Source organism: Gopherus evgoodei, chromosome 11 (assembly GCF_007399415.2).
Source record: "Gopherus evgoodei ecotype Sinaloan lineage chromosome 11, rGopEvg1_v1.p, whole genome shotgun sequence".
Classification (NCBI taxonomy): domain Eukaryota; kingdom Metazoa; phylum Chordata; order Testudines; family Testudinidae; genus Gopherus; species Gopherus evgoodei.
Window position 1 is genome coordinate 69336257 of NC_044332.1, and position 20267 is coordinate 69356523.

The 20267-nt window shown below is 39.3% G+C and overlaps 1 protein-coding gene across 2 annotated transcripts in view; it reads left to right on the top strand.

Moving 5' to 3' along the window:
* Positions 1–13454, top strand: part of LOC115659651 (ropporin-1) — a 62013-nt gene extending 48559 nt beyond the window's left edge. Inside the window, exons 2-5 of one of the 2 annotated variants that reach the window (XM_030580118.1) lie at positions 14–131; positions 1289–1450; positions 12114–12289; positions 13331–13454. In XM_030580118.1, the coding sequence (XP_030435978.1) occupies positions 14–131; positions 1289–1450; positions 12114–12289; positions 13331–13397 (523 nt within the window). In that variant the 3' untranslated portion in view covers positions 13398–13454. The remainder of the gene's footprint in view (positions 1–13; positions 132–1288; positions 1451–12113; positions 12290–13330) is intronic. The other variant, XM_030580119.1, reaches the window with a different exon arrangement.
* The last annotated feature ends 6813 nt before the right edge of the window (positions 13455–20267 follow it).

A 20267-nucleotide genomic window follows, 5' to 3' on the forward strand; every position in this document is an offset into this window, starting at 1 on the left:
TTTCTCTGTCTAGTTACTTTAGTGCCGTGGCCCGTGGTGATATACCTCCAGTAAGAGAGCGATCGGAAAGGGTACCTTTGTCAAACTGGGCAGAACTCACTCCAGAGCTCTTAAAGGTCTTACACCAAAGAGTAAGAAACATCTCATTTACTTTCTAGGGCAAATATATAGAGACAGAACATTTACATCCATATGCTATTTTGCTTCCTTAACAATGTTACAGATACTACATTTTCAGTCTGAGAAAATGTATTTGCTTTCAATGTTATGTCTGCAAATACTCTAGTCAATGAATGCAAGTAAAATGTGTACGGAGAATACTAATATATTAGCTGGTATCTTTGAAAAAAATCACAGGTTTCTACCAATGAAGAACTGAGAAATAAGATCTTTAAAAATGTGACTCTTTGGCTAGATGTAACAGTATAAAACAGAATTTTCTTTGACTTGTACTCCTTTTGGTCTTGATTGGGCAACCTTTTTCAATTTGGTTAACACTTACTTACACAAGTAATGCCACTGTACTCAATGGGATTATTTGCATAAGTATTCATCAACTGTAAAGGTTGCGCACTCAGGCTATATGTTCGTACAATTGAAGTCCTCCAAGATGTAGCAGATATAATTTATTTCCTTAATTCACGCTGTTAATTATATCGAAACTTGCAGCCTGGAATCATAACTATCCTCAGTCTTCATTTCTATTTTCTATATGGATCAAATCTACAATGAGCTTTCTTAACCCTGCCTGCAAAATGTGTGTGTCAGACATCCAGTTGCTCCTGAAGGCTCTCTGGCATCATCAGCTCTTCCAATAAATCCAACTCAAAGTCAGCCCAGACCATTTCAAAAGCAAAAGTCTAGAACAAATCTAAGTAAAGTGTCCCAGCTGGGCATCCTGCTCTGTTAGTGTAGATTCAGTATGGCAAGACCTGAAGCTGAACTTCAGCACCCTCAGAGTGCCCATTGTGTCTAATACTCTGACATCAACACAGTCATTATTTTGACATAGCACCTGCTGGTAATTACCACTGACCCAAAAGACTACTTCATGCCACGCATAGTGCAAGGACTTTGTTAGGAACCCATTCTGTTCTTTACAACTCTTCTGCTCTGTACTTCTTGGAGAAAATGTTCAAGCCCCTCAATGACTCTGCAGATTTCATAGTTAAAAAGTGTGGGGATCTTTGGGCTAATGAGATTTCAGTTTAAAGAATAGCAAAAATGGGAATGAAAGGACAATATATTTCTTTACCCGTGATGCATATTATTATATATTTCTTTCCAGGTGAGTGGCAGACTGATAATCCATGTAGATGAACTGGCCCACATGTGGAAGGTGCTGAATCTCCCAACAGACTTATTTGAGAGTGTTATGAATGTTGGTCGTTTTACTGAAGAAATTGAATGGCTTAAGTTTTTAGCCCTGGCATGTAGCTCTCTTGGAGTTGTAAGTTTATCTATACTTTTTCATTCACGTTTTTATATTCTTTACATAGCTGATCTTGATTTAGTGTTTTGGGTTGAGATTGGAGGTTGAGCAATTGAATATTTTACCTGTGTCATGGACCAAACACACCTCCTGGCTTTGAGTTCAGCACCTTTCCTTTTGGGATGAGGGAGTTATTTTGACAATCTGCCCTCAGAGGTCAAGGAACCAGAGCATTTATAGAAGGCTCCGCAAGAAAGTATTGCTCCTCCAACTGATCAATGTCATATTGGGCTTTTATAACAGGATTTATTTTCTCTTCCACTGATATAGTGGTACCTGGACCATCTTTCCCAACTTCATTATAACAGTTCACATTGTTTTACAGATGATTTGCAACAATAGGGGAAGACAGATAGAGTGACAGCAGCAGAGTTATAGACTTTATCTGATTGTATCATAAAGATTTTTCTAGACATGTGTGCCATAACTATGAGAGAGGCAAGAAAAGGTTGTCTCCACCATAGCATCCACAATATTTCAGTCAATAGATTTGCTTTGGTTTATTCTGGCTCTCTGCACTGTGATCTAAATCCCTCCCGTATTAGGAAATGTATAGTTCTTTTAAGAGAAAAATTATGCACTTTTGGAGCAAATTCTCTCCTTCCATGGAGGAAGAAGAACATCTTGTCACTCCACATAAATTTCACCCGTTGGTGCTGACTGAGATTCTAGAAGTGTTGGAGCGAACTTGGTACCGCATCATATGTTCTAGATTCACATCTTTCCTATCTGGTGAAGACCAGAGGGGAGATATTAGGTCAAATGCTGATGGAGATTAGCAATCCCTGCCTTAAGGAGGTCAAGCTGCCACCTTCTCTAATGGCCTCAGGAAGCCATCATTTAATTTTGACAATCTAGCTGACTGCCATCTTGTATCTAGTCTTCCTTTTGTGGTTAATACTATTCAAAATGTTGAGGGAACTATCACAGTATCTAGATACTTCAGCTTTCTATGATTCTTGTTAGCTTACATACTGTCGCTTTCTTCAGCAAGAAAACTACATTGATTGATTTTTTTGTCCAGCAATGGATGAAAATCAAGTAACTATGCTGATATCATTAGATCTATCAGCTGTCTTCTATACTGTGGATCACAAGGTGTTAACGACTCACCTGTAGGTCCCAGGGAGAGTAGACAGAGTTTTTCTTTTTTCTCAGTGAGATTCCCATGGTGTGGAGTCAGGCAATCACTCATCTTCTCTGAGGATGCTTTCATGTGAGATACTGCAAGGCTCCACTTTGTTCCTACACCTATTAAAGTTTTATGAGGCCATTAGGAAGGTTAGCAGGAAGCCATTGGTTATGGGGCCTTCAGTATGCTGATTTCCCCAGCTTTATGGTGCAGTTGAAAGCCTTAACTTGGCTGAGATTGGAGCAAGGATGTGAGCAAGTTGGCTGAGTCTCAATCCAAAGAAAATAGATGTGATGTTGGTGAGTTTGGCATGAAACTGGGAGATATGGTGATATATCTTCCCCTGTGACTGAGTGTTTGTCCACCATTTTTCACCCAAGTTCAAAATTTGGAAGTTTAGCTAGATTCCCATCTATAGCTGGATAATTAGGTATCAACAGCAGCAAGGGTAGTTGTCTTTCATTTGTGACTGGCCAGAAAATTGTAACCCTTTCTCTCTAAATTAGAACTCACTTCCATGACTAATGATTTTGCCACCCCAAGGTTAGATTTGATTACTGTAACATGCTCTACATGGGACTGTATTTTCAATGCATTTTAATTAAGCTGGTGCTGAATGAGGCAGGCTGCTTGTTAAAGTATTTCACTGCAAGCACATTGCAGTAGTACTTTGTCATCTGCACTGGTTGCATGTGGATTTCAGAGTGGCATTTAAGGTGATAGTTTTGATCTATAAAACCCTGCATGTCCTTGGACCTGCCTATTTGAGAAACCATCTGTCTCCCCCTACAATACTGCCACAGTTGACCTTAACGGAGGTTATCTGTAACCCTCTTGGTTTACAAGTGTTCCCCATGAGGGCCTCTTGACTTTGGAATTCATTTTCCTGCTATGTCTGAAATAGCCAGATTCTGTTGGCCTTCGGTATATGCTGCAAAACTCATCATTTTAATGAGGCTTTGGGATAAGGGTTGATTCATGCAGGTTGATATCATGGTATGGTAGGGGTTTCTTTATTGTCTTTGCTGTAAGAGTTTAGATATTTGTGTTTGTTATATGGTGGGGTTTCCTGCTGGATTTGTTATGATGTGCATTTTAGGAAAATGTCAGAGGCTCTTAGGACCTAGGATAGGTGCCCTTTTAGATTCTTATAATTTGAAAGAGGCATTAATAAGTGTACATTTTTATTAACATTTATATTCTCAACATAGCTGCAATGGCTTAATGGGGCACCAGAACATGTTGTGCTCTGTAAGCAAGTGATTGCATGTTCAAATCCTCTCTGATCTATTGCAGAGGAGATGAATGGCAAGCTTTTTTAAAAAAACAGGGAGGGTGCTTAGCCATTGGAACAATATACCTAGGCATATGGTGGATTCTCCATCACTTGCAATCTTTAACTCAAGATTAGATACATTTCTAAAAGACATGCTTGTGCCCACAAGGGGGAGCCGAGATACCAGCAAAAGAATGACACTCAGACCAAGAATAATAAGCAAGGCTTTACTGAGAGAAGGACTTACACTCCAAGCTGCATGGGGAGTCCCTGAGGTGCACAGAGGGGCTGCAGGAGACTCTAGCCATCCGGGACAGCTGGCTGGGCAGGACTCCATCAAGGGGAGTGCTTTGCGATGTTATATCCCCCTTGCTTATCTCAGGGTTATATGGGCTCAACAGCTGGCTGCATTCATTACATTCATAAATTGTACATATTAGCTAAACTAACTTATTTACAAACAAAAACATGCTGAACTGTACTAAACCATATCTTAGCAAGGTCTATCAGGCAAAGTTCACTGAACAGCCTGCATCTTCTGCCTGCATTCAATCACATACTTGGTTCGCCACTTAGCTCCTCGCCAATCTTCTGCAACCTTACCCCCAACAATGCTATAGCTCAAACAGAAATTATGGACTTGAAACAGAAGTTCTAGGATGATCTTCTATGGCTTATAGTTAGCAGGTCAGACTAGATGATCATAATGGTCCCTCGTGGCTTTAAAATGTATTAATCTGCTCCTAAAACAATAAATATAACTCATTTTAAGCACTGTTTTAACTAAAACATTTACAAGTTTTACATCAGTGGTGCTATGATCAGTCAGTATCACTAGCAACATTTGCCTCATAGAAAATCTTGAAAATCATTCCATTTAGAGATAATTGTATTTAGAAATCCTATTTTCTGTATTTCACTTCTCTTTTGCTTCAGTAGGGACATTTGTATGAAAATGGGATATTTGTGCTTAAGCATTCAACTCTTTCTTCAGTTTATTCCTCAGTTAAAGTCATAATATTCTAATTTTGACATTAGACTTAGGTTTTGTGCAGATAATTTTGATATCACAGAAAATTTTGACTTCAGGTGAGCAACAAGTAGTTGGAGTCAATGAAGTCCTAGACAATAAAGCTCCTGTTTTCATGAGAATGCCCCTACCAGTGAAAAACATTCACATCAGCAGAATTGTCTCTAAGTAAAAAGTTTTCCATGAGGTTCCAGTGATGCTTCCATGAATTCAGCTAACAAGATACATGTGCATTAGTTTATTTCAAAAAAAATAATGAGGGACCCTTTGTCAGTCTTAGAATAAGCAGAAGTCTGGTCATTATACAATCAGTTTGCTCCATCTTGTGGGATTCAAGAGTCTTGCGACCTTCTGTGCAATGTGTAATATGAATCCAGTAACTGGAAAAAAAAAACTATATTAAAACTGTTAGCAGTGCATAAAGTTCAAAACATTGTGTCCCTTAATGATGCAGTCCTACAAATTAGATAATTCTATAAGATTAATGATCCCTAAACTGCTCACGTAGTCCTAGTGAACACTTCTGTTATCATCAGTGGGAACTGAAGGAGGGATTTTATTGACTTTAATGAGAACAGAATTAGGCCACACTTTTGGGAAAAACCTTTACTTGCACATTAGAATATCAGGATCAACCATTTGTATGCTTCCGTGTTCAACAAAAGGTTTAACTGATAATCCTTTACAGGATAATGATTGTGACCATTTACTGCCTCCTGAACACCCTGTCAAGATTAGGGTTGCCTCTTTGGCCATTCCACCTCTATTTTCTCTTCATCTGGATCCTGTAAGAACTCAGTCTCCAGTAACCGTGTAAGATCAAACTCTCTAATTCACTCTCCTGCAGTTCTCCTCAGGTTGGCACTAGAATTTGTCAAATAGAGAACTCAAAAGTCCAAAACCAAACATGTGTCAGTTCAACTTCCCTTCTTAAACTCCCACTCACAGGCTTTATCTGGCTACTGCTCTACTGGAACTAAACTTGTTCTTCATAGCTGCTCTTTCCACCCTCTCCACATAAACTCGTCTTTTTCTAAATACTGCCAGATCTCCTGGCTCTAGCAATCTCAGCTACTCTCTCTTAGTCACACCTCTCCCTGCAGCTTCCTGTTGCCCTCTATATTTGAATCACCAGATTCCTCACAGGTGGGGCTCATCTTGTAATCAAAGTAGCTTAGCCTCAGGCACTCCAGACGATGGGCAAGCCATCCTGTTACAATGATATATCAGAGCCCTAAACACTTAAGGTTCACAACCATCCCAGCGTCATCAGAGCTCTTGTGATCTCAAAGATGTTTCACATCCCTTCATGATTACGGTTAATATTTTTACAGCATTCAAAAAGTGAGTTAGGTGCTTTTCAGAAATACTTATTCAAAGTCACGATTCCCAGCCAGGAGAGCTTGTAATATAGTTTTATATATCAGACCTTTACATTCAGGGTGAGTTTTTACAAATGATGAATTCTAGAAAGTTATAGTTAGTGTCTAGCACACAATGGAAAACACTGGTGCATCAAATTAAGTCCATCATCCATTATACAACTGAACCTCTCTTCATCAGAAGTTTAGGTGCACATAGAATGCAGGGTGGGGCTCCCCAATGTGCAAGGCAGTCACTGTAAAACCAGTACCAACCAACCAGGCATGCTTTACACTATATGAATGGTGTGATCTAATATCTGTTATGAGAAAGAATCCACTACAATCCTCAGTAAATTATTCTAATGCTTAGTTTCCATCATTGTTAAATTTTCACCTTATTTCTAGTCTGAATTTGTCTAGCTTCAACTTCCAGCCATTGGATCCTGACATACCTTTGTCTGCTAAATTGAAGAATCCTCTATTATCAGATTTCTGTTCTTCATATAGGTACTCATAGGCTGTGATCAAGTCAACCCTCAACCTTCTCTTTGTTAAGCTAAATAGATTTATCTCCAAAGGACATGTTTTCCAGTCCTTTAATCATTCTCATGGATCTTCTCTGAAACCTTTCCAAGTTTTCCATCATCCTTCCTGAAGTGTGGGCACCAGGGCCAAACACAGAAGTAAGGCAATCTCCTTATCCCTGTTTATACACCCTAGAATCATTGACCTTTTAGACTCAATCTCACTCTAGGAACTCATATTCAGCTAGATGTCCACCCTGACCCCCAAATCTTTTTCAGAGTCACTGCTTCCCAGGATACATTCCCCGCATCCTGTAAACATTTGGTCACACTGAAACACGTTGTTTGCTGGCACCCAGCTTACCAAGTGATCCAGCTAACCCTGTGTCAATGAACTGCCCTCTTCATTATTTACCACTCCCCAATCTTTGTCAGCAAACTTTATCAGTAATTATTTTGTTTTCTTTCAAGTTATTGATAAAACTGCTAAATAGCATAGTGTCAAGAACCAATCTTTGCAGGACTCCTGTAGAAACACCACCAATTTAATGATGATTCCCTGTTTACAATTATATTTTGAAACCTATCGCTTAGCTAGTTTTTAGTCCATTTAATACATACCATTGTTGATTCTGTATTCTTCTAGTTTCTTAATAAAAATGTCATGCAATACCAAGTCAAGCACCTTACAGAAGTCTAAGTATATCACATCAATACTCTTACCTTTATCAACCAAACTTGTACTCTCAAAAAAAAAAATTAGTTTGATAGGTCTATTTTCCATAACACTATTGTATTTAACTCCTTGTACACTGAATCCTACATCAGCCATTCCATTATTTTGCCAGAGATCAATATCAGGCTGACGGGCCTATAATTAACTGGATTATCCCATTTGCTTGTTTAAATATTGGCACAACATTAACTTTCTTCCAGTGCTCTGGAACTTTCCCACTGTTCCAAGACTTATTGAAAAACCAACAGTAATGGTCCAATGAGCTCCTTGGACAACTTTTTAAATCAGCAGGTCCATCTAACTTGCATCCAGGAGTTTTAAAAAATATTTCACTTTAATAGTTCCTATTTAACATCCTCCTTAGTTACTGTTGGAACAGAAAGTATTTAATTGTCATGTGATATGAATACATCATTTTTTTTCTCCCCAAACACAGAACAGAAATATTTATTAAACACTTCTGCCTTTTCTGCATTATTATTGACAATTCTACTATTCCCATGTAATAATGGACTAGTATTGTTTTCAGAGTTCCTTTTCTTTCTAATATACTTAATTTCCTTCTTGTCCATAACTTTGCTGGCCATAGATTTTGCCTTGTGTCCTTTTGCTTCCCTTATCAATTTATTTCAACGCCTAGCTTCCAATTTATATTCACTGCTATCCTTTCTGTCTCATTTGTTATATATTTTTATAGCTGCTGTCACTTCCTCTCTAAACCAGGCAGGTTTTTTAACCACCATAATCTTCCTCCTCAGTTGTGGCTTTTTGTACATCTAGTAAAATCTTCTTGAACAGTTTCAAGTTATCATTCACAATTTTAGTTTAAACTCTTTCTCCCAGCTGATTTGTCTCTTAATTGTTTTCAGTTTTGTGAAACTGGTCCTTGTAAAAACAATAAGTACATATATTACTGGCTTAAAATTTATTGTGCTTACACATAACAAATATAGCCAAGTCATGATCGCTGACACCTAAGCATCCTCTGATTTTTATGTCTGTGATCAATTCCTCTTCAGCTGTCAAGAGGTGGTCTAATATAAATTGCCACATGTTGGATGCAACAATTTTTGAGTTAGGAAATGGTCATCTATAATTTTAATAAATTCCAAGGATATTTTAGTACTGGTGGCATAAGACCTCGAGCATGTGTCACTCAGATTGAAGTCCTTCATTATTATGCACTTTTTTCCTGTCTTATAGATAATTGCCTAAAGAGTTGGTCATCCTGTTTTCTAGTGTGATTTGGTGGCTTGCAGCTCTGCTTCTATTGTTCCTAGTTCCTTCCTTTTGTTAGTTTGTTTCCTGTACTTTCCTCAGCAAAATAATTTTGTTTCACCTTAGCTGATGACAGCACTCATAAAAAGGTGAGGTCCCAGCTCCCCAGAGTATACCATCCTAAGCAACTCTTACTTCTTCTTGTTATTTACACATTTCAGATCCTGTAAACAGTTTTTATTTGTTGTACCAGTCTGCCATCTTATATTGTAAACTTTTTGCCATAAGAACCATTCTTTTGTTATATTTATATACTACCCGCCTGCAATGGGGTCACACTCACCTCTCGCAAGTGCCCTCCAGCCTAGTGCCAGTGCTTACATTCTCTCCCTCTTTGTGGTGGGTCTTCGGTGACTCAGCCCTCTAGCCAAGTTACACACAGTCCGTATGATAAAAAACAAGCAAAACCCCTTATGGGGTACAAGCCCAACAGGGGTCTCTCAGTGCCCTCTGTAATGTCTCCCACCAGTTGTCCATGCTCCAGGATAGAGTAGTGCCCCAGGGCTCCCTCCTTGGTGACAGTCTTCACCCTCTTAGGGTCTTTCCATCCACAACTCTCCAGCTGGGCTGTTGTAGTTCATTTCCCCCCCTCCGGGGTGCCTCAGTGTCCAGGCCACTTTCCCTTGTGATTAATGGGGATGGGAGGGACCCAGGCCCATCCACTACTCCAAGTCTCAACCCAGGGACCCTATAGATAATAACTGTTTACTGTGTCCCTTTATTTAAGTCCCACTGATGTTCTAATTCCCTGGGCCACTTCCTCACAGCCCTGTGCTATCTTGACCCTTACCTCAGGCCTTTGTTCTGATGGAGTCCCCTCATGGCTCCTTCTCACTCTCCCCAGCTTCTGGCAGCACCACCTCATCCAAGGTGCTGCAGATCCCTCAGCCAGCCACACACCATCCACTTTCCTTCAGCTCTAGCAAGGTACTACCCCTAGTCTGGCCCTGCAGTGCTTTTTATACTAGTTTGCTGGGCCCTGATTGGCTGCTTCCCACACAGCCCCTCTAGGCAGCTTGGAGGACCGCTCTACTGCCCTTTTCTGGGGTGGATGTGGCAAGGCCACCAGGCCACCAGCAAGGGGCCTCAGGGCCTAGTCCACCCAATCACACTGCTCAATGGGGTTGAGAACTCAAATGACACCACAACAAATAATTATAATATATTTCATTACTCATAACATACCCAGCTTTTACATAATTTCTTCTTTGAGTCTTTTCTTATAAATTAATTCCTCCAACACTTAAATAATTTTTGTTGCTATTCTCTGAATTCCCTCTAATTTGTCAACCTCTTTCTGGTATTGAGAAGTATACAGTGTTGCAGGCGCAATCCCACCTGAATCCTAAACTGCATGGTAGGATTGTTGTTCCTGTAGTCTGTGACATGATTTCTCTACATATGAAAATCACATTTATAATGGAGTATTTTGTGACACCATATCCATTGCTATTCACCATCACCACTTTGTCATTACTGTGCTCTAGATTTGTCCCTTCCATTTAATAGCTGAGTTCCCACCTCACAAAATATATTAATTTGCATTTTTCCAGGATGAATTTTATTTTAGTATTTCCCTCCCATACTGATAACTTTTCAGGTCTATCAAGGTATTATTCCCACTTTGAACTTTAGCGTCCAGAAAGTGGGGACCTGCATGTTCCCTTCTAAGCTTAATTCCTAGCTTAGATCTGATAGCGCTGCCACCAACCAAAAATATAGTGTTTTGGTACACTTCCTGTTCCCCAAAAACCTTCCCTGGGAAACCCAAGACCCAAATCCCTTGGGTCTTAAAACAGAGAGAAATGAACCATTCCCCCTCCTTTCCCCCTCCCAGACTTTCCCTGACAGAGACACTGATCCAACCTCCTTGGATCCTAAAACAGAGAGGAATTAACCTTTCCTTCCCCCCCCCCCCCCCCCCGGTGAGTTCAGACCCAATCCCCTTGAGTTTTACACAAGGAAAAAATCAGTCAGGTTCTGAAAAAAGAAAGCTTTTAATTAAGAAAGAAAAAATAAAAATTATCTCTGTAAAATCAAGATGGAAAATGTTTACAGGGTCTTCAGCTTATATAGACTAGAGAGACTCCATCCCCCCTAGCCTAACTTACAAGTTACAGCAAACAGAGGTAAAATATCCTTCCAGCAAAATACACATTTGCAAATAAAGAAAACAAACATAAAACTAATCCACCTTTTAACTATTTAGTACTTACTATTATGAACATGAGAGACTGTGTTAGAAAGAATGGAGACAGATCTGGTTGCATGGCTGGCCCCTCTTAGCTCCAAGAGAGAACAAAGAACAAAACAAACAGCACAAACAAGGACTTCCCTCCACCAAGATTTGAAAGTATCTTGTCCCTCGATTGGTCCTTTGGTCAGGTGTCAGCCAGGTTCACTGAGTTTGTTAACCCTTTACAGGTAAAAGAGACATTAACCCTTAACTATCTGTTTATGACAAGGTCCCTCTATATTAGTTGACTTTAATGGGAATTTTGCTTGAGTCCGGATTATAGAATTAGATCTTGTTTGCAATACCTCCCACGTTCGCACTAGACTTTGACATGCATAATAAATGCTCACACACAGGGGAGTAAGAGGATGTTTGAAAACCTCTTACACCCCCTTAACTGGTTAACCAGATCTTAAATTGAAGTGCACAGGTGCATCATCTATGCCAATTTACTCTTCCATGGGGCAGGTTTGGATGGAGGGGCTGGTAATTGGCAAAGCCTTAACTCCATTGCCTAATGCACCAGTCAACATAGAGAGTGTCAAAATTTGCTGCTGATATAGACCAAAAGAAAAGTGCAGCCCAGCAAGAGTAAAGAGAAAAAAGAGATGGAAATGAACCTGAAAGGTTCCTGAAATGCAACCGCTCAATGATCAGCTCTCACACAAGGCTGGGCCTAAAGACAGAATCTAGCCCTCAATATCACCTGCAAAATAAATGTACTATTTATAATATGAATAATGTCACATTTATAATAGTACTATTCATCAAACAATCTCCGAGTACTTATTTCATCTTCCAGAACATTAATAAAGATGTTAAATAAAATAAAGCCTTAATCCAGCTCCTGGAGATCCCAGCAGACCTCTCCTTTTATTCATTACATTGTCATTTATCATTCAATCCTTTATTTATGGCTTTTCAGACAGATTTTTTGTGTCTATATGACAGTGTTTCTTTCCATACCAAGAAAAGTAGGCCTCTAGTCTCTTCATTGATAGTGCCAAAAGTAAGGCTCACTTATTTTATTCTCTTTTCCCAATAGACTATTGCAAAAACACTGAAGATTATATGTGAGGTTTTATCCAGCGATTATGACAGTGGACCCCCACGTATTCCTTTTAGCACTTTCCAGTTTCTCTACACATACATTGCTGAAGTAGACGGGGAGATTTCAGCATCTCATGTCAGCCGAATGCTGAATTACATTGAACAGGAGGTGTAAGTACATCTTTGTCAATTGTCAACCATAGTTAAAGGTTCTTTCATCAGAGGCATGTATTTATGCTGTAGCTGTTAAACTGCAGGAAGGATGGAAAAACAAACGAGGAAGGGAGTCAGTAGAAAAGAGAGGCAGAAGGTAGAGAGAGCGAAACAGACTAGGAAGAAGTAAAAATAGTAGCAGACATAGGGAAAGAATTGTGAAAATGAGAGTGTGAAAGGTAATTATGAGTGAGCAATAAAGGCCAATAATAATGGGGGAGGAAGAGACAAGAAAAAGGAAGAATCATAATTATTTATTGTATAGCACCAAAAGATGTGCTAAATGCTTCAAAGGAGACAAAGAAAGATGTTGTCCTGGCACCAAATTCCTTCAGTCCAAAGAAAAGCACAGAGTTCAAGTGGAAGAATCTTAAGGATTATTACCATTTATTATTTATATAGCACTAAACAAGTAACAAGCTTCTGCCACAGATAGCTTATACTCTAAGGGGTAGATCCTCACCTAGAAAAAACGGCATAGCTCTACTGATTTCAAAGAAGTTTTGACAATTTATACCAAGTGAGGCTCTGCCCATAAAGTTACAGCAGTGCAATATAGGTCAATAGAATAAAACAAATATGCCCAGAATGCTGAATGGTCATTATAGTAAATGGTAGAACAATATGACATTATAGTAAATGCTTCATGGATTGTTGTGTGTATTTTGAAAAAGGGAGGCATCTTGATGTAAATAAATGAAAAACTTGTTCAAAGTGTACAGGATGCCATGGGAAAAGTCATGATCTGGGATGAATGAAAGAGACAAAGGGTTCAATCCAACTCCCACTAAAGTCAATGCAAATGTTTCCATTGACTTCAACTGCAGTAGGAGGAGGGCCAAAGAGCATAGTTTGGAAAGAAGAGAAGTTTGACTACAACACAGGGAGCAGAGATTGGGTGGAAGAGGGGAAGTTTATAATTAGTATTATGTTTTCTGTTACATCCATAATGAAAATATAGGTCTCGATGAATTTAATATATATTTCATCTTTATGCAGGATTGGACCTGATGGCCTAATCAAGGTGAATGATTTTACCCAGAATCCACGGGTCAGACTGGAATAGTGGCACAGCTTATCAAGTACTTTGATAGGAAGATGAAGAAACTTGCTTCAAAATAATGGTTACTATTAGGCCTTTCGTTGTCCTTTTTCTTGTGTCTATCAATAAACAGTTTGGCCAAGAAGTCAATCAGAAATGTATGAGTGTGGATTAAGAGAACGTCAGTGAAATAGAACATCGTCACAGGTTAATTATTAGAGCTGGTCAATTTTGCATTTTATTTATTTATTGTGCTGAAAGTTTTCCCTTTGAAAAATACAGTTTTGTTGAAACAAATTTTTCATCGGAATATGTCAATTACAACAAAAACATTTTGCAGAAAATTTCTGAACAAAAATTCTCATTTTGAATTGATGTTTTCATATGAAAAAATGTTCATTTTGTTTCCATTTAAAATGCCATTTGATTTCAATTTTTGGTTTAAAAAAAACATACATAACATCTTAATCAAATTAATTCAAAACTTCCCATGGGAAAACTCAAATGTTTTTGACCAAAAATTGAAAGATTTTCATTCAAAATTTCTTGCAGGAAAAAATTCCAATTTTCCAACCAATGATTGGAAACTAATGATTTTCTGCTGCCACGAAAACCAGTAAGAACCTTATGGAAAATTATCTTGTATGGCGTTATATCGTATTTTATCTAATACCAGTGCTTCTGACAGACAGCTAGATCACTCCTGAAAGAGGTGATGCAGTACCACCACAGGGCAACCACCAGGCAACATTCTGGCTTTCCTGCCCTCCCCAGAAACACACCCACTATTACACCCTTTGTGGATTCAGCTTACTCCATCCAGTGAGATTGGCTCCGCTCCATGGAGTGGGGTCACAGTGGAGGACAGTGACAAGCTCTGCCTCTTCACCATAACTACTCATCATCTTTAGGGTATTGTGTGCTCTCAACGGACTAAAGAGACCAATCCTTGAGCTCCCCATATAGGAGGGACAGTAATGTTGTGAGGAAGGCTTCTGCTGTCCTAGCCCTTTTGTGCAAAATGACCACAGAATCTGTTTCTATGTATCTGATTCTGCTCCTCAAGTTAGTTGAAGTTTTGCCATTGGAGCAGGAGCAGGGCCTAAACTATTATTGACCTTCTGTATCCAAACTGACTTATAGAACAAAACTATTGTATATTCAGAAAGCAGCTTAGATACTGAAGTGCAGCTTATTTAATGGTCTTTTTAAAGTTGGCTTGACTGCTTGAGTGTTCTATTTCTATTAATTTTATCACTAAAGAATGGTCAGCTACCCACATACTATCTTGGCTAGGATATTCAATATAAAGTATTTTAATTTAAACTGGAAATATACATATATTTTTATTTTAGTACCACCCATCTTTAAGGTCTCATGCTACAGCCTAAATCCTTCTGGCCAAAGAGGACTGGACTTGGCCTTCTTATAAGTCTTTCAATATTATCCCTTATTTAGTCATAGAGGACACTGTTGAGTAAGAGAGGGGCGCTCCCCCTCCCCCAGGAGTGATTATACTGGCTTCATAGTACTCAGTTTCTGCCAACTTTGGGTAACAAGAAATCACAGTTGAGGCTCATCAAGGGCAAAGTTTGACTTGATCTTCTTTCTGGAGATGAGTTAGAACATCCAGAAAAGACTGGACCAAATCTAAGCAAACATTTATCAGTTATGAACATGGGAGGTAATGATATATTACTTTATTATTTATAAAATCTCATGATTTTAGGGGTCTGTTTCATGATTTTTGATCACTTGTGGTTGGCAATATTGTAACCTCTAATCACATCACCTCTTTCTATTCTCCTCACTCACTTTCAATTTTAAAAAGAAATCTATTTGCATGTGTCTCTTCTGCTAATATGCATTGTAGAATACATCTCTGAAAATCATTCTAAAGGAAGGGTGGGAGGAGGAGGCTGTTGTTTGTTTGTAAATCATTTAGATTAGTTATTTCTTAATTATTCAAGCCTCTGCATTCATGGCCATCAATTATCAGTTTGGTGGAAGCTCAACCTCACCTCGAGTAGTAGTTTGGTGACTTAAAGCATCTCAGAGAAAATACTTGCACCATAAGGTACTTGACAGTAGTTTGACAATTGCCCATCATCTTCTGTGCACCTTCTCATCTTGTTCTTTGACCCAGCTTTTTCTCCCTTTACCGCCTATGACTGGCAAGGTGTTAACGGGCCTTTGAATGATCCCTTGAAATATATCTTAAGTATTTAAGGTAATCAATCTGTTCCACCTTGTATTTTTCTGTGACACTCTGAGTACATTTCCCAGACCTGAAGAGCTCTGTGTAAGCTTGACAGCTTGTCTTTCTCACCAACAGAAGTTGGTCCAACACAATATATTACCTCACCCACATTGTCTCTCTCTCACATTCTATTTGTGATCCGCTATAATCCCCAAATCCTTTTCAGATTATTCCCCATTTTGTAACTGTGCACTTGATTTTTCCTTCCTATGTGAAGTACTTTGTACTTATCTTTAATGAATTGCATCTTGTTGATTTCAAAGCAATTCTCCAATTTGTCAAGGTCATTTTGAATTCAAATTCTGTCCTCCAGTGCTTGCAACGGCTCTCAGCTTGGTGTCATCTGCAAATTTTATAAGCATACTCTCCACTCCATTATACAAGTTATTAATTAAAATACTGAATAGTATTGGAGGTTGGACTGACCACTGGGGGATCTTACTAAATACACCCTCCCAGTTTGACAGTAAACCATTGATAACTACTCTTTGAGTAAGATCTTTCAGTCAGTTGTGCACTCAATTTACAGTAATTTCATGTAGACTGCATTTCCCCAGTTTGCTTATGAGACTGTTGCATGGGGCTGTGCCAAAAGCCTTAGTAAAATCAAGGCATATCACATCTCCTGCTTCCCCCACATCCACTAGGCCAGTAACTCTGTACAGGAAGGAAATTTGGTTGGTTTGGCATGATTTCTTCTTGACAAATCTATGCTGACTATTCTTTATATTTATAACTCTATTATCCTCTCTGTGCTTAAAAATTGATTGTTTAATAACTTGTTCTAGTGTCTTTTCTGATATAGAAGTGAGACTGACTGGTCTATAATTTCCCAGATCCACTTTGTTCTGCCTTTTTAAGAGAGATATTATGTTTCCTCTTCTCCACTCCTCTGAGACCTCACCCATCCTCCATGAGTTCTTAAAGATAATTGCTAATGGTTCTGAGATTGCGTCAGCTGGTTCCGTAAGTATCCTGAAGTCCTGATGCTACTGTGAAGCTCACTTTCTATATACCATGTTTATCACCATAGTAGCCAAGTGCCTTCCAGTAGTGAATTAAGCAATGTGACTACACATCTTTCACGTGTTGCTTGTTCTCTCATCTTCTCCCCGTGGTAAGAAGCGTATGCAGTGAAATGTCATGTTTTGATAGAGTTTTAGAGTATTTTTTAAAATATACATGTTACTATGCATTTATATTAGAAAAATCAAGATCAAATAAATGCATCTTTCACTTGGAGAAGAAGGTGGTGAGGTTTGTGACGGTCCTTAGTTCCTGAGAGAATTTGTTTCACAGTCCCAGACATGCACAGCTCTTTTGTCTGGTAGAAGCAACTGTTACACTGTCCCATTAACAGTTTTGAATGGACAACAGAAATGGCACGAATATGTATTTGTCTTACTATAATTTCATTTTCCTGACCGGGGCAATATATCAATTGTAAAACCATCTGTGCCAGGCCTAACTTACAAGGCCATCAATGCCATTCCTTAAAAGGATTCTCCCTTACATGCATCTAGGATCTCCTACTAGGGCAATGTCCCTCTCTTCCCTTTTCCATTCCTCGCTACTGTTTTAAATGTATCGACTGATCTTTCAATTTTGGTAAAAAATTTTCGTTGCAATTTCACTGAACCTCTATTCCACTAGGTGGCACTTGTTGTCTACATAAGGAGCCTGTGTCCTTCAGTTTATGCTACTGCCTAAGTAAATCATCTATTCAGTGGCAATAAAATCTGAGGTCATCAGTTATTTATCAGTTATTGCATAGTCCTTCCATCTCTCATGAAAATGCAAACACATTGGGTAACATCCTGCATCTCAATAGATACTAATAATATAGTTCTGTGTTTCTCAACCCTTTCAGATTGGCAACCCTTTATTCAAAGTAAATAACATTTCACAACTCTCTACCTTACATTTACTATAAAAGTAAGAATAAAAAAGTATCAAGGATAACAATGGTAACCCTATGTAATTTATTTGTTTGTGTGTGTCTGTGTAGGTTAACAGAGCACACTTGACTTTGAAGTGTAAGGTATGTGACCAATGGGGAAGTGAGATTTTTGCTTTAGATTGTAATAAAATTTATAAGGCTGTCAATTAACTGCAGTTAATTCAAATGATTAACTCAAAACAAATTAACTTGATTAACGAAATTAACCGTGATGAATCACAGTTTTAATACCAATTTAAATTTATTATAAATATTTTGGATGTTTTTCTACATTTTCAAATATATTGATTTCAATTACAATGCAGAATGCAAATTGTACAGTGATCACTTTATATTATTATTTGTATTACAAATATTTGCACTGTAAAGAAGATAACATAAGAAATAGTATTTTTCATTTCACATCATACAAGTACTGTAGTGCTAGCTCTATCGTGAAAGTGCAATTTACAAATGTAGAATTATTTTTTTACATATCTGAACTCAAAACCAAAACACTGTAAAACTTTAGAGCCTACAAGTCCACTCAAGCCTACTTCTTGTTCAGCCAATCGCTAGGACAAACAAGTTTGTTTACATTTTCAGGAGACAATGCTGCCCACTTCTTATTTACGTCACCTGAAAATGAGAAAAGATGTGTGCACGGCACTGTTATAGCCAGCGTTACAAGGTATTTATGTGCCAGATATGCTAAACATTCATAGGCCCCTCCATACTTTGACAAGTAGATTGCACTTTTTTACAGTACAAGCATTTGTAATGAAAAATAATAATATAAAGTGAGAACTCTACACTTTGTATTCTGTGTCGTAATTGAAATCAATATATTTGAAAATGTAGAAAAAACATCCAAAATATTTATAATAAATTTAAAATATTTTATTGTTTAACAATGCGATTAAAACTGCAATTGATTATTTTTTTAATCTCATGGTTTATTTTTAATCATTTGATAGCCCTAAAAATTTGCAATAGCTCATGTCTGTTTGATTGTCTTTTGTGACATCCCCCAATAGGTTGCAATCCACCAGCTGAGAAACACTGATAGTGCATCATGCTCTGATGTGTCCCCTGCACCACAAGGTAAAAGAACTGCTGTTTGCCTGAAGCTGGGAATTCGTGACAGGGAATGGATCACTTGATTACCTATTCTTTTCATTCCCTTGGGGGCACCTGACACTGGCCACTGATGGAACACAGGATGCAGGGTTAGATGGTCGCATTATGGCCGTTCTTATGTTCTAACAATTAGACACAAATCTTGAATGACTTTTCCCCCCCAACATTGGTTGCACTTTGTTATGAATGCAAAAAGTATCAGTTCAGCAGGGGAGCCTGTTCAAGAGAAAGTAACGACGAAAGCTTACGTGCAAATAAATTTGTTAGTCTCTAACAGGGTTTCTCAAACAGGGGTCGCCTCTTGTGTAGTGAAAGCCCCTGGTGGGTTAGGCTGGTGTGTTTACCTGCCCCTTCCTCAGGTCCGACTGATCGCGGCTCCCACTGGCCACAGATCACTGCTCTGGGCCAATGGGAGCTGCTGGAAGCGGCGCCAGCCAAGGGACTGACTGGCCACCGCTTCAAGCAGCTCCCATTGGCCCAGAGCAGCGATCTATGAGTACTACCAGAGGTGAAAATAAGCTGGTATGGTCTGGTATGCCATACTGCCAAGAGCCAGTATGCCGTGCCAGACTGGACTGGTTTCTCTGGTGGGGATTTAACGGTCCCGGAGCTCTGGCCCCTGTGGGGAGCCCTGGGCCCTTTAAAGCACCACCCAAGCCCTGCTTCCGGAGCTCCGGCGGCGCTTTAAAGGGACCAGGGCTTGCCTCAGCAGCCAGGGCCTCTGGCCCTTTAAATCGCTGCCACAGCCCTGCCCCCTCTACTCCAGTGGTGGCAAGGCTCTGGAGGCAATTTAAAGGGACCGGAGCTCCCCACAGCAGCTGGAGCCCTGGGCCATTTAAATCACTGCAGGAACCCTGCCACCATTACCCCAGACCCAGCCCAAGCCCAAGCCCTGCTGCCCTGGGATAGCAGCGACAGGGCTCCCGTGGTGATTTAAAGAGCCCAGAGCTCTGCGGCCGCCAGAGTCCGAGACCTTTTAATTTGCCCCTCTGCAGCTGGTAGCTCTAGGGTGATTTAAAGGCCCTGGGGCTCCCAGCCACAGCCAGAACCCCAGAGCCTCTAAATCTTGAAAGGCCCCGCCTCTTTCTGTTGAGGCCATGCCCGCTCAGGACTCCGGCATACGGGTAAATCCTTTAAGTTACTCTCATCTATGACTACTCCTCATTCTTTTTGCTAATACAAACTAACACGGCTACCACTCTGAAACTTGTCACCATGCAAGGCACTGAATTTGGCCATATGAAGTGGAAATCCATCAACTTCATGAAAAAACTCCTACAGATACAAACATCATCTTATTTTCCAAATGCAAACAGATGGACATCATACCAAAAGGACTGACGGTAAAAAACCCATTACAATCTACATACCACACAGACTTTGCTGAGAGATTGTGCTACACACTCTCAGAGAAACTGCAGAATCACCTGATCAACATCCTATACAGCAAACAGGGAAAGATTAAGAATGTGCTCATTAGACTGAGTAAAAACTATTTCCCCAGGCTAATTTTCCCCTACTATTATTCACACCTTCTTTTCAACTGTTTGAAATA